At 34.5% G+C, this 13,123-nt stretch overlaps 1 protein-coding gene across 3 annotated transcripts in view; it reads right to left on the bottom strand.

Annotated features, from left to right (window-relative positions):
* LOC129282444 (inositol 1,4,5-triphosphate receptor associated 1-like) overlaps window positions 1–13,123 on the bottom strand; it is a 45,773-nt gene that overhangs the window by 5,488 nt on the left and 27,162 nt on the right. For 2 of the 3 annotated variants that reach the window (XM_064113832.1, XM_064113830.1), the window contains 6 exons: window positions 12,142–12,222; window positions 5,495–5,554; window positions 4,705–4,782; window positions 2,083–2,243; window positions 1,329–1,523; window positions 108–245 (listed from right to left, as the gene is read on the bottom strand). In XM_064113832.1, coding sequence (XP_063969902.1) covers window positions 108–245; window positions 1,329–1,523; window positions 2,083–2,243; window positions 4,705–4,782; window positions 5,495–5,554; window positions 12,142–12,222 — 713 coding nt within the window. The remainder of the gene's footprint in view (window positions 1–107; window positions 246–1,328; window positions 1,524–2,082; window positions 2,244–4,704; window positions 4,783–5,494; window positions 5,555–12,141; window positions 12,223–13,123) is intronic. The other variant, XM_064113833.1, reaches the window with a different exon arrangement.

Here is a 13,123-nt window from a genome sequence, read left to right as displayed (position 1 = left end):
TAAGCCATGCATAACTTTACAAACAGCTTCACGAAACACCAACCTGGGTTGAGTGTGGCACAATATGAATGAATTTCTTGCTGAAGGGTATTTACGCAACATCTTACCTGTTCTTCTCGTTGTCGTCCTCCTCTTCGTCCTCCGCTGCTTCCATGATCTCTTCCAGATTCTCGCACAGCACCCTCTGTTGGTCCCGAAGATCATCCAACTCCTGGGAGATCTGAGACCGTACACCTTGTTCAAATCTGTGATGGACGAAATAGATTACTCAACATCTTGAAATACTGATCCCAAATGAATACGAGAAAAACTATATGGTTTCTTGACTGCACAGTCGAAATCTATGTCTCTGCCAGGGCCAGACCACAAATATATTTACAAACTTAAATTTTAACATTTTTATAGAATGCCTTCTTCATCTTTGACCTTATTACCTGAAAAATCAGATCATCATCGGTTCAGTACGCAAAAATGAACCAATTCTGGAGTTGACCCCAAAATCTGATCAGATTATTGCCACACCAATATGCATACTAACGAAGTTTGAACTTGATACATCGATCAGTTCTTCAGTTATTGTGAGAACAAGGTATTTAAATGTATAAATTGATTTATGTGACCTTTGACCTCATGACCCCAAAATATAATCTGACCATTGTCACTCCTCCTATATGCATACTTGAATCAAGGCTGAAATTGATCTGTTAATAAACCTGTTCTTCGGTTATCGTGACACAAGGTATTCCAATGTATACAATGAATGCTGTGACCTTTGACCTCATGACCCCCAAATACAATCTGATCATTGTCACTCCCATATGCATTCTAATCAAGACTTTTAATAAGCTGATAAATCGATCAGTTCTTCAGTTATCAGGAGAACATATATATTGCAATGTATACAATGACCTCCGTGACCTTTGACCTTATGACCCCAAATTCCAATCAGATCACCGTCCTTCCAATATGCCTACATGAACCAAGAATAAACATGATCCATCAGTCAATTCTTCAATTTTCAGAACAAAGTACTTTAATATATACAATGACCAGTGTACACTTTGACCTAAAGATACCAAAATATAGTTACACCATTGTCACTCCTCCATACTTGAAACAAGTGTGAAGTTGAGACATCAAACATTTCTTCAGTTAGCAGGAGAACAAGGGATTTTAATATACATTTATACTGCGTCCTCTGACCTCATGACCCCAAAATCTCATCAGATCCTTATCACTGCTATATACATATTTTATATTGAGAAATAAGACAGTTTAGTTATCAAAGAATAAAAAAGGAAAGGTGGAATTGAAACAAAGATGATTACCCCTGCTGGTAAATCTCCTCTTCAGTTTTCGATCTCTCACTGTTATTCTTCCTGTCTCCGTCCTCCCTGATAACGACCGGAGTAGAGGAGAGTAAAGGTGATTTCAACGTCGGTGACGAAGCCGGCGGGGTCAACGGCTTGATGGGAGAGAGTTGCGGCAGCTCGGGACTGTGGCTGCCACCAGAGAGGGATATACTGCAAAGACAGAGAAATTGGATTTGAAAGTGAAATCTAGCATTCTAGCACTTTTATGAGCATCGAAGACAATGTCAATGACAGTGATGATACATGTAGCAGTGGTGGTGTTGGTGTTAGTGGTATGGTGATTATGATGATTATAATGATGATTATGATGATAATGATGATGATGATAATGATGGTGAAGATGTTGATGATGATGATGTTGACAATGGTGATGAAGATAATGATGGTGATGATGATGGTGATGACGATTATAATGATGATGATGTTGGTGGTGGTGGTGATGATAAACAAGATGAAGATGATGGCGATGTTGATGATGATAATGAAAATGGCAGTGATGAAAAATGCTGATGGTGGTGATGACGATGATGATGAAGAAGATGATGATGATAATGGTGGTGGTGGCGATGTTGATGATAACTATGACGATGATAATGAAGATGGTAGTGAAAATAAAAACTTTGTTAGTGGTGATGACAAGGATGATGATGATGACTATGATGATGATGATGATGAAATGGTAGTGATGATAAAAAATAGATATCTTTACCTTAGTTTTTTCTTGTTGACCTCTGAGAATCTCGGGCTGTCCTGTTTCTCACTCTCACCCTCTTTACATGTCTCTAAACTACCCCTCCCAGCTAATGGACTAGTCAAAGACCTGTCAACCAGAGCAGCATTGGCCAATGAGGCGAACCGGTTTCGCCCATCCTAATGAATATTCAAAGGGAAAAGAGAGAGAGAGGGGAATAAATAAAGGGGGGTAAGAAATGAGGTACATGCCTTATAGAAAACATTAAATTCTTCAGCCCCCCCCCCCACAAAAAACAATCATATACTTGAGACAAATGCAAGTACAGGAATATATACAGTGCCTAAACAGCTTAATATCAGCATCAATCAATCATTCATTTTAATGGGCTAAACATTAAAAAGTTGCAAATGTCCACAGCTTGAATTTGAAATAACACATTTATCACATAAAAGGAGAGATGAAGTCTGTTTTGAATATTAATGAAACGTAACCACATAAATGCCCAATGCTTGATAATGAACATGTTACTGAGTGAAATATGCATGAACACGATTGCTGATTTATGTGAGTTTCATCCACACATCCCAAGTCATGGTTTGAAATAATTCCTGCACATTACATTATACATAATAAATATTAAAGGTCAAGTCCACCCCAGGAAAATGCTGACTTGAATAAATAGAGAAAAATCAAACTAGCATAGTGCTGAAAATTTAATCAAAATCGGATGTAAAATAAGAAAGTTATGACATGTTAAAGTTTTGCTTATTTTTCACAAAGCATTGATATGCACAACTAGGTCAGTCGATGATGTCCATCACTCACTATTTCTTAAATTGTTTTTTATTGTTTTAATTATACAATATTTCATTTTTTATAGATTTGACAATGAGGACCAACTTGACTAAACCATATAGTATTAAACAATGCTAATTCCACATGTTCAGGGAGGAATTAATCGTTGTATCACTTGGCAATGAGGAGAAAATTGGAATATTTCATATAATAAAATACAAAAGAAATAGTGAGTGGATGACGTCATAGTCTCCTCATTTGCATACCAGCCAGGATGTGCATATAACTGTTTTGTGAAATTAAGCAAAACTTTATAATATCATAATTTTCTTATTTTACATCCGATTTTGATGAAATTTTCAGTGTTATGTTTGTTGGATTTTTCTCTTTTTATTCAAATCAACTCTTTGTTGGGGTGGACTTGTCCTTTAAATCAATATCACATTGACAGACTTTACAACACTGGGGGCAGTTTGTTCGTATTAAAGTTAAGAGTGACATTAAGAACGACTGGTAATGGTAAGAGATGGATAGCAAATATGAAAGAATTACACCGATTGGTTACTGATCAGTGTTTTGAAACAAATGCGCATGCAACAATGATCCTGATTCGTCATCGCTATTCAGCAATTGATTGAAAACCTTTGTGTACACAGTGCATCCCTGAACAATAGAAAACACAATTCCTGGGGAGTGTTTCATCAACATTTTCATCCGACAAGTTGTCAGATCTGACATCTTTCTCTGATGTTGATTGGCTGAGAGGTACTGTTACTATGGTAACTGTCAGATAAAATTGGACTTGTCGGATAAAACGTCCGACAAGTCCTTTCATGAAACGCTTCCCTGGTAATAGGTTTTCAAAAGTTATCAAAGGATTCATGTTATTTTGATTATGTAATCATAAAATCTAGATTTTCTTCTTTAATATGAAACCGCATATGAAAGGCTCATGCATGCATGAGCAAGAAGAGGAGTTTGAAATTTCCACGTCAAAGCCAAATTTCGCAGAAAAATTGGTCACGATTTTAAACGCTTGTTCAGAAATCATCCACGTGTGACAGCTCCTGATGGCTAATTTCGCATAAAACTATTTTTTTTGCAACACATTCACATATATTTATTCACCCAGCACTTGTATCAAACAGATTTCATTATTCAAAATGCTTAAAATTAACGCTATTGCAATTTATGACTGAAATCAAATCACATAGCAGTGTAGAGCGTGAGGCGCGCTTAAACATAAACACTAAACACAAACAAAAACATATAAAACATGTGACAATGTGATTTAGAGCGGAAAACAGAAATATTGATTGGTGAAAAAACATCAATATCAATAAAGACAGTATCAAATTTACACATTTAGAAGTTTCAATTCATTACCTGGTTTAGAAAGAACCAGACATTTTTTTTATTGAACCTGAATTTCCTGAAAAAGAAATCAGGTTTTGAAAGCTTGCATCCTTATACTACTTACAGTTTATAATCTCAAGTCTTTTCTTATTACGCCTAAACTTAGATGACATTGCAGAAAGCACACTCTCGTGAAAAACAAACAAAGATTGAAAAAAGGTACACGTATAAAAAGTGATGATTATTACATTACACTTAACCACTTCCAAAAGTGGCATCACCTTCCAAAATATAGAAAAAAACAGAAAAGAAAATATATATGATAGATAAGGCATGCACATTCTTAATTCAAAGAATTATACTAATCATATTTTTTTCAAAAAATCTTCAAATAAATTCATCCAGATGGCATGCTTTCAAAATATTTTTTATAAATCCAGCTTGAAAACACATGCACATGACCATCATGCCACGAGGTACACTTACCCCCTGGAAAAATGGAATGGTCTTAAGACTGACAGCCAAGGGCACACTTTGTGCACGATTGTGATTCTTTGCCAAGGACTGTTCCATTCGGTTTCAGGGGAAAATAGTTCAGTGTATTTTGTCAATATTGTCAGTTTTATTCATCATATTAATTGAGTCATACAACACAGCATAAAACAGAATAGAGGCCCTTCCCCCCATTCAATTTTAATTTTGGTGTGTACACAAATGTTCTTTTGTTTATAAAAAAAAAAACTCTTAAGTGAAATTTTTAGTCATATTTCAGTCTTTCTGAAACACATCCCTGATAAAAGAATCTCAATTCACCAGCCTTATATTCCAATCTTAAGGCTTGGTCCCACTGCACTAAGGGATGCAGAGAGGATGTAAAACGGAAAAGAATCTTGCCATCCGTTGGAAAACGTTATGTACATGTACTCTTTGCATACACGTTTCATACGCTCTAAATACTTCGAGCATCCGTCCACTGTGATTTCATTGTTCGCCCATTTTGTTCAATGTCTGGAGCGGATCAAAACGGATGGAGCCACCCCAAAATTTTGCTTGTCCGGTGTATCCGTTATGAACACGTTTTGTGTCCGTCGGTCAGTGGGACCAGGCCTTTATATGAAAGTTTATGATCAATGTGCGATTAATTTCAGCTCAGTATATTTCACTAGAAAAAAACATGGAAGGTTTTACACCCCTTAATGGTATGAAGTTCTTTTGTGGATTTGAGTAGTCTATATGTACACATTAGGATTTGATAATTTAAAAGTGAAATACTCACAGATGCACCAGCAGATGTTCCAAAGCCCAACACAGCTGCTACACTGGCTCTACGCTTAGACTAAAGAAAAATAAGACGGGAAAATAAAGTGAAAATGCAATAACAGTCAGAACATGGACCTATAGGTCCATGGTCAGAATAAATGAGAATTATCATTTTGTGATAACTTGAAGCAAAGTGAAGTTACACATGAATTAACAAACAACTAAGTAGTGAGTGTCAGATACAGGAAGGAAAAGCATTATGGGTAATTCCATGCTAAAAAAATCAACTATTTTCACAACATTGTTCAACCTGCTGTCCAAACAAACAAGGGACTTCAATTTGTTTTGTGGTAATAATGAAGTACTAGTGGGAAGTCATGTGAAAAAATAACAACCAACAGAAGTATGCCATCCATGGGAGAATAATACCTCGGTTACATTTGCTCTACGGCGGCCGTACGGCGAGTCGAAAGCAGCCGTTTGAACATTTTTGTACCAGTTACATATAGGTGGTTTGAATAAAAATGAATAAAACGGCTGTTTTCGACTTGCCGTAGAGCAAATGTGATCGAGGTATTAGAGGTGAAAATGTTGTGTGTCGTACAGGGCATTTCTGATTTGCGTACGATACACATGTTCACCTTGAACTCCCCCATAATGAAATTTTTTTTTTGGTTGTCAGTTTTTCATGTGAGTACCCACTATAACTTTATCAATGACAAAAAAAGTAATTTATTGCTCAAGGCATTCAGCTGAGAGACTAGAATTCGTTTTCGAAATGTCCCGTACGACACGTATGGAATTGCCTTTTAAGAGCCCAAGGAAATCCCCATTCACGGCCATGTTCAAGCTTATCCAATGTAGCAGAATTAGGCAGTAGCTTCTGAAAAGCAGCTTCCAAAAATGAAATGCACTTTTGCCTGGTCAGATATGATGCCTCCAAAGACATCTTTACAAAAAATTATAACTGTATTTTCAATAGCCTTGACTAAATTTTGATCAACAAATGGTTGTTAAAAAAAATATTAATCTCAATTTTGGAAACTTCAGCTGATAAAAGTGGTTTAAAAGTCTAATCCGTTGGCTATACCTCAGTCGCTTAAAAATTTATTCAATAATTCTAAAAATGTACATTCTTTTGAGAGAGTTTGAATATTTATAATCTTTTTTTTTCCTACGTCAGAAGATGTTATTTTTTAACCATGATCACACACAACTTGTATGATGAATGATCAATTCATTTTGGTGCATGTGACTTTGCAACTCAATGCAAGTTTAAAGGAGAATGAAACCCTTGAAACCAGCTGAATCCATATCAAAGAGAAAAATCAAAGAAACATATTGTTGAAAGTTTGAGGAAGATTGAATGAATAATATGAAAGTTATGAGCATTTGAATATTGAGATCACTAATGCCATGTAGATCCTCCCATTGGCAATGCGACCAATATCTGTGATGTCACACACATACAACTCCCTCATTACTTTAGTACTTCTATCACTTATATATTCACTTTTATAGAGTCTATCACAAGGTGAGGTGTTCTCTTTATGAGAACAGAGGTTTCACAACATTATATCATTGATGAATCATTTGTCATATGATGAGAATGAGAATGAGCAAAAAGAGATGTTTTGGGGTATATTTTCAGTGTCTAAAAGGGGAGAGTTGTTCATCTGTGACATCATAGATCTTGGTCGCATTGCCAATGGGAGGATCTCCATAGCATTAGTGATCTCGACATTCAAATGCTCATAACTCTTCTATTGCTAGTCGTATTTTACTCAAACTTTTGTTGATCTTATTCTTTGATTTTTTTGCTTTCACAAAAGCTAACTTGCTCCAAGAGTTTCATTCTCCTTTAAAGGTCTATGAGAAAACACGAAAGGATAACCATATACATGTACTTTCTCAACAGAGAGCGATCTTGGGTTTACAAAGACACTGTTCCCATCTACCTTCATGAATCTAATTTATTGTGGTAACCAGTTCAACATGTCATGGGAATGCTGGAACCGATCTCATAAAGTGGTTTTCCAAACTAGTTTGGAAAGCCACCTCAAAATCAAGACTAATTTGCATGGTTAAACCAAAACCACTTTGCATGGTTAAACTGGTAGGTGAGGACACGACTGTTCTTCAAGTTTCCTTGAAGTTACAATAAAGGCAGATTTACAATACTTGTAAATCTCAACGAAACGGGCTCCTGGTCTAAAAACACTGCTTTGACTTTGGTACAAAATATTCAACTACAGCAAGGCTGACTTACAGTATATGCGAATTTCCCTGTCATTGCATTTCTACAAGTCTAGCTAGTCCTGCCGATAGAAAACTTTAACATCTATTCTGTTGGCAGCTATCTATGATTTGCCTACTTTTAATTTGACTGCATTTAATGAGAGCACTTGAAAAGTTTAATGGCAAAATGTATAATTTACTATTATTGAGTAGACCAACCAATGAGGTAGAGCAGGGTACAATGTCAAAAGGTTGTTAAAATTTTTAAGCATGTTGTTTAAGACCATCATTGCAACAAATATTGCTTAAAGTTTTAAACAAGTTGTTTACAGTTTCAACAAGTTGTTAAAAGTTTAAAACAGGTTGTTTAAAATATAAAATAAGCTGTTCAAAAAGTTCAAACAATTCCAATAAATTCTGAACACTTGTTTCAAAGTTTAAACAACTTGTTAGAGGGACAGGCTTTTATTGCATAAACAATTAAAAGTATTCTTTCAAGGGGCTGTTACACCTAAACATTATAATCAATGCTTGCCATAATATGGAAAGCCATTTTAACATATTTCATTTGTTTATTTCCTATGTTTAAGGAATGCCATTTTACCAAATGGTTTTATTTTTTGATTAGCAATGTTTGCCATTATACTCGTGGAAAGCCATTTTACCAAATGATTTTATTTCCTGATTTCAATTGTTTGCCGATATAGTTATGGAAAGCCATCATATAACAAATGAAAATATTTCTTGATTTCCAACGTTTACCAAAATACTTATGGAAAGCCAAAATACCAAGTTAATTCATTTCATGATTTTCTATATTTGTCGATATATTCATGGAAAGTCATTTTACCAACTGATTGTATTTTTGTTAATACCATCATTTGCCAATACAATATGAAAAAAGCCAGTTTACCAGATGATTTGACCAAATTCCTAGGATATTATTACTTCTTTGTAGGACCAGCGCAAGCCTATTACTATCAGTGGGAATCTGGTGGGTGTTTCATAAAGTTGTAAGTTACAAGCAAATTTAAGAATGACTGGTGATTCTTTCTTGTGGTATTAGAATGATGTACACCAAATTGTCATTGATGTTAATTTAGTGCCTTAGAAAGGATCACCAGTTGTTTATAAAGTCACTCATAACTTACAAACAGCTTTATGGAACACCACCTGGCCTCCCTGGATCCATATATAAGAGATGTAGCCTAATGTTCAGTACAGATCTTTGCAAAATTTTGAATCTATAAAAAGACATTTTTGTCTTATTACTAACAATTTTGCAGTTAATTTGAGGATCCTACATTTTATATTAAAACAGCAAGCTCTCTTTTTCTATGACTCTATGCTAGCTTCAATATCACAAAAAAAAAAAAATTTAATTCAATATTATGTAGCATTGATGTTATTACATCATTAAAGAGTGTTAAAAGCATGAACTACTTTTATTATACAAATATTGCACATAAATTGACAAGGGGTGAGTCACACTTTTAGCAAAATCAGAGTGCAAATGAAATTCACTTCCAATTCAAAACTGTTTTTGGATTAGGTGCATTTTTAACTTTTTTACAATCAACTTTTATGAGAAAACATTCAAATTTCATCACTACAAACCAACTTTGCAAGCTTAAATGACATCAGGGCACAAGTGACAAAAACTTTTGCGATTGATCAGAGTGCTGATTTCTGTGATTGATTACATTGATAACAATGTGCAATCAAGCATACACATCGATTGTACGATTAATCGCTAAGCCTTGTGTTTCTGGACCCGTCTTACAAAGAGTTACAATTGATCCAATCGATCATAACTACGGAAAGCCAGCAACGTCAACATCTAAAGTACCCGTTTCTTCAAAATATTTTCTAGATATGATATGATGTATATTGATACATTCACTGTTTTCTTGACAATTCAGTATGCTTCTCTTTGTTTTCAAAGGACAGTGTGCAAATTTACTAAAGAAAAAAATGATGATGTTGATGGATTTCCATATAGTTGAGGTTGATCGTATCGATCGTAACTCTTTGTAAGACTGGGCCTTGGCCTCAGTATGAGCACTCTCTCAAAATTCACATCAATGAAAACGAGATACCGTTATAATATTATTACCATAAAATATGTCATTTCATTCATTCAAACAATCAATAAAATAATAAATACATCAAAAGTAAACTTGGTACTTCTTTTCCAAACTACCCAGCTCTGAAAAAACTCTTTCTTTTATTTCATATGAAGAGGTTAATCTACTAGGCTCAGGAAATAAAAATATTCTCTTCGTTTTAAAAATACTTGGCAGTCAATATGTTGCTTAAACCCCTTTCGTAGAATTTATTGACATATAAAACATGCATGCTTAATATTCATATTTCTCAGCAATCACATTTTATTCTATTCCCATTTTTGTTCTACGAAGTTTTATGAGGTTAAACTTTACTTCTTGAAAGTTTTTATTTTGGATATTTATCAAAGACATAAGAAGGATTCAACCACATGTAGTAGAAAATGGAAGCTAATATTTTCTGGAACACGGGAAGAAGATATATAACATGGACAATGGGTTATAAAAACCGTTCATAACAATTCAATGATTAAAAATAAATTCATGCATGAAGCAACAGTTGATGTGTTTTGGTATAACGTTCATATCTACAATGTACTTTTTTTTTTCTTTTGCACAAAATGGTTGCAACATAAATGTATATCATGTATCTAATGCAAATGAAAAAGAAACCTAGATGCAATATACAGATACAGGTCGTGTAACAAACAAATTTTGAACTAACATTATTTTGACTGCACGTACATGTACAAATCATTATGTATGAAAAAAAGAGAGAAAATGACGCGAAAGGGATGTGAATTAGCATGAGATGCATCAAACATTGTGACGTTTAAAGTGGAAAAAATATCTAAAATGCATTTGGATATAAAAAAGTTTTGAAGAACAGAACATTCTAAAGGTTCTAAAAAGGTTAATATTGTATCACATTATTCAAGAGAATTTTAACACACTACTTGATTATTTAACAGAGTTCTTTCAATTCACTGTTTGAAAAGAGAAATCAATATCTGTAATCCTTTATAACAGCACAGATTACCATTCTCTTTATATCAAGAGGACATGTATGTACCGCTGTAAATAAAATTATGATTATTTTCAATAAAAATAACACAAATCAATAAAAAGTACAAATAAATTGAGAAACAACATATCCAAATCTGTCAATGGTTGGGAATCGATATGAGACTGATACATGTAAAACCAGGCACTTTGTCTTTAAAAAAAAAACGAGAAATGGACAATTATTACAATTTTTTTGGTTTGATATTCATTAATATTTGCTTATATTATAGCTATATAAGCAAGAGAGCCCACGTACAAAAGCATCAATTACAGCCGAGATTCTTGCATTTTAAATTGATGTTTGAATATTAATTTCTCTCTCATTCGCAGGCCTTAAATTTTGATATTCTTAGGGCATGGCCACCGCAGCACTCGTGTCCATTGGCAAGGCGTTTATCTACATTTGCCACTCTCCACCCAGGAAGCCGTTTCATGCAGCTGTTCATATTCAAGTTAAGATTGACTTTAAGAATGACTGGTGATCCTTTCTTGTGATAAATGATATGTTTATTGGTGATTATTAAGCACGTAGAAAGGATCACCAATCATTTTTTAGAGTCGCTCTTAACTTACGAACAGCTTTATGAAACATCCATCTGATGAAGTATAATGGATACGCAGTAGAAAGAAATTCCTTGAATGCTTGACCGCCCAATAAAAGTAGCATCGGAAAAAATAGTATCCAGCACTACAAACACTATATAAATGTTGAATATTATTATTGTTATTACTGTATCAGATACGATTGGGCATGTTTCTATATCACGCAACAAATGGAGAAAGGACAAGTAGTATAAATAAATTTGGTAGAGTTCCAATTGATATATCAATTGTAGATTAGCAGCAGAAATTGGCAATTGATTGCAAATATTTTATTGCAACACCCCCTGAGTCATACTTCAATCTTTGTGAAACACCCTCCTGGGCCCATCTTACAAAGATTAACAACTGATCCAATCAATCGTAACTCTATGGAAATCCATCAGTGTCATAATTTTCCTACAAAAAATCTGCACTATGTCCTATGTTTAAAAAAAAGAGAGAAGCACAGTGAACTTTCAAGAAAACAATGAATGCATAAATAGGCCTACATGTATGCATCATCGTTAGAAAATATTTTGAACAAACATGTATAATAGATGTTGACGTTGCCGGCCTTCCATCGTTGTGATTGATAAGATCAATCGCAACTCTTTGCAAGACGGAGACGGGGCCCAGATCTATTTTAACACATGTAAGGTAGACAAGTGCCTGGTTTTACAAGACTGAAGTAGTTAGTTAGTATGTGGCCTACCTCATCTGATTCGTTGATGATATCTGAGATGGAAGGGGTCTTTCGCATGAGTTTTTGACGCACGATGCCATGCAAGGATTGCTGACGAACGAACAGGAGTTGATGGACAAAAAACGTTATGACATGTTCATGGGATGATAACAAAATATACAAATCTACATGTTTGGCTATGTAACTAACGGTCAGAGGTCGAAGGTCAAAAGGTTAGAGTTAAAAATAAGGGGTCATTCAAGTTGAGATAGGAATAAAGTGTACATGTAGAAAAATGACTTGAGGGTGTAAGAGAGAGGGGCAAGGGAGAGAGAGAGAGAGAAAGGGGGGGGGCAAGATGGGAGGGAGAGAAAGAGGAGGAAGAGAAGGAGAGTGAGGATGATACACACAAAGAAAGAAAGAAAGAAAGAAAGAGAGAGAGAAAGGGAGTGAAAGAAAGAAAGAACACCATCAGAGAGAAATACAAAGAAAGAGAGGGAATTAGATATTTAAAAAGATGACACAAGAAATTCTTATGCAAAGGTAAAATAAGGGGTTACTGTGAAAAAGAAAAAAGAAATGTGTAAATGAGAAATACAAAAAATAAAGATGGGGAAAAGATAAACGATGAAGCTTAAAAGTGACATTGGCCAGGGAAGGAAAGGGGGAGGGAAGAATGGGAGCTAAAAACATATTAAACAATAAATACAACATAAAAATGGAACTATATACATGTACACATTCATGCCTAACTGCATGTGTACAATCAAATGGAGGCGAGATAAAAATCATCATTTGATAGACTATGGAAATTCGAAAAATAAATTAATAGGGAAAGAAAATCTGACCATGCTATTAATATATGTAAAACATATACTCAGTCATGCATAACAGTACATGTAGCTTGAAGACTTGAAAACATGGTGTATTTAAGAAAAATTATGCATTTTTCTTAGACTTTCAAATCCTAGATTATTTTTTGAATATCTGGTAGTCGTAGATGTACTTTGCT

This window comes from Lytechinus pictus, chromosome 19 (genome assembly GCF_037042905.1).
Source record: "Lytechinus pictus isolate F3 Inbred chromosome 19, Lp3.0, whole genome shotgun sequence".
NCBI lineage: Eukaryota > Metazoa > Echinodermata > Echinoidea > Temnopleuroida > Toxopneustidae > Lytechinus > Lytechinus pictus.
The sequence above is the reverse complement of the archived record's forward strand: the minus strand, read 5'-3'. Positions and strand labels throughout refer to the sequence as shown.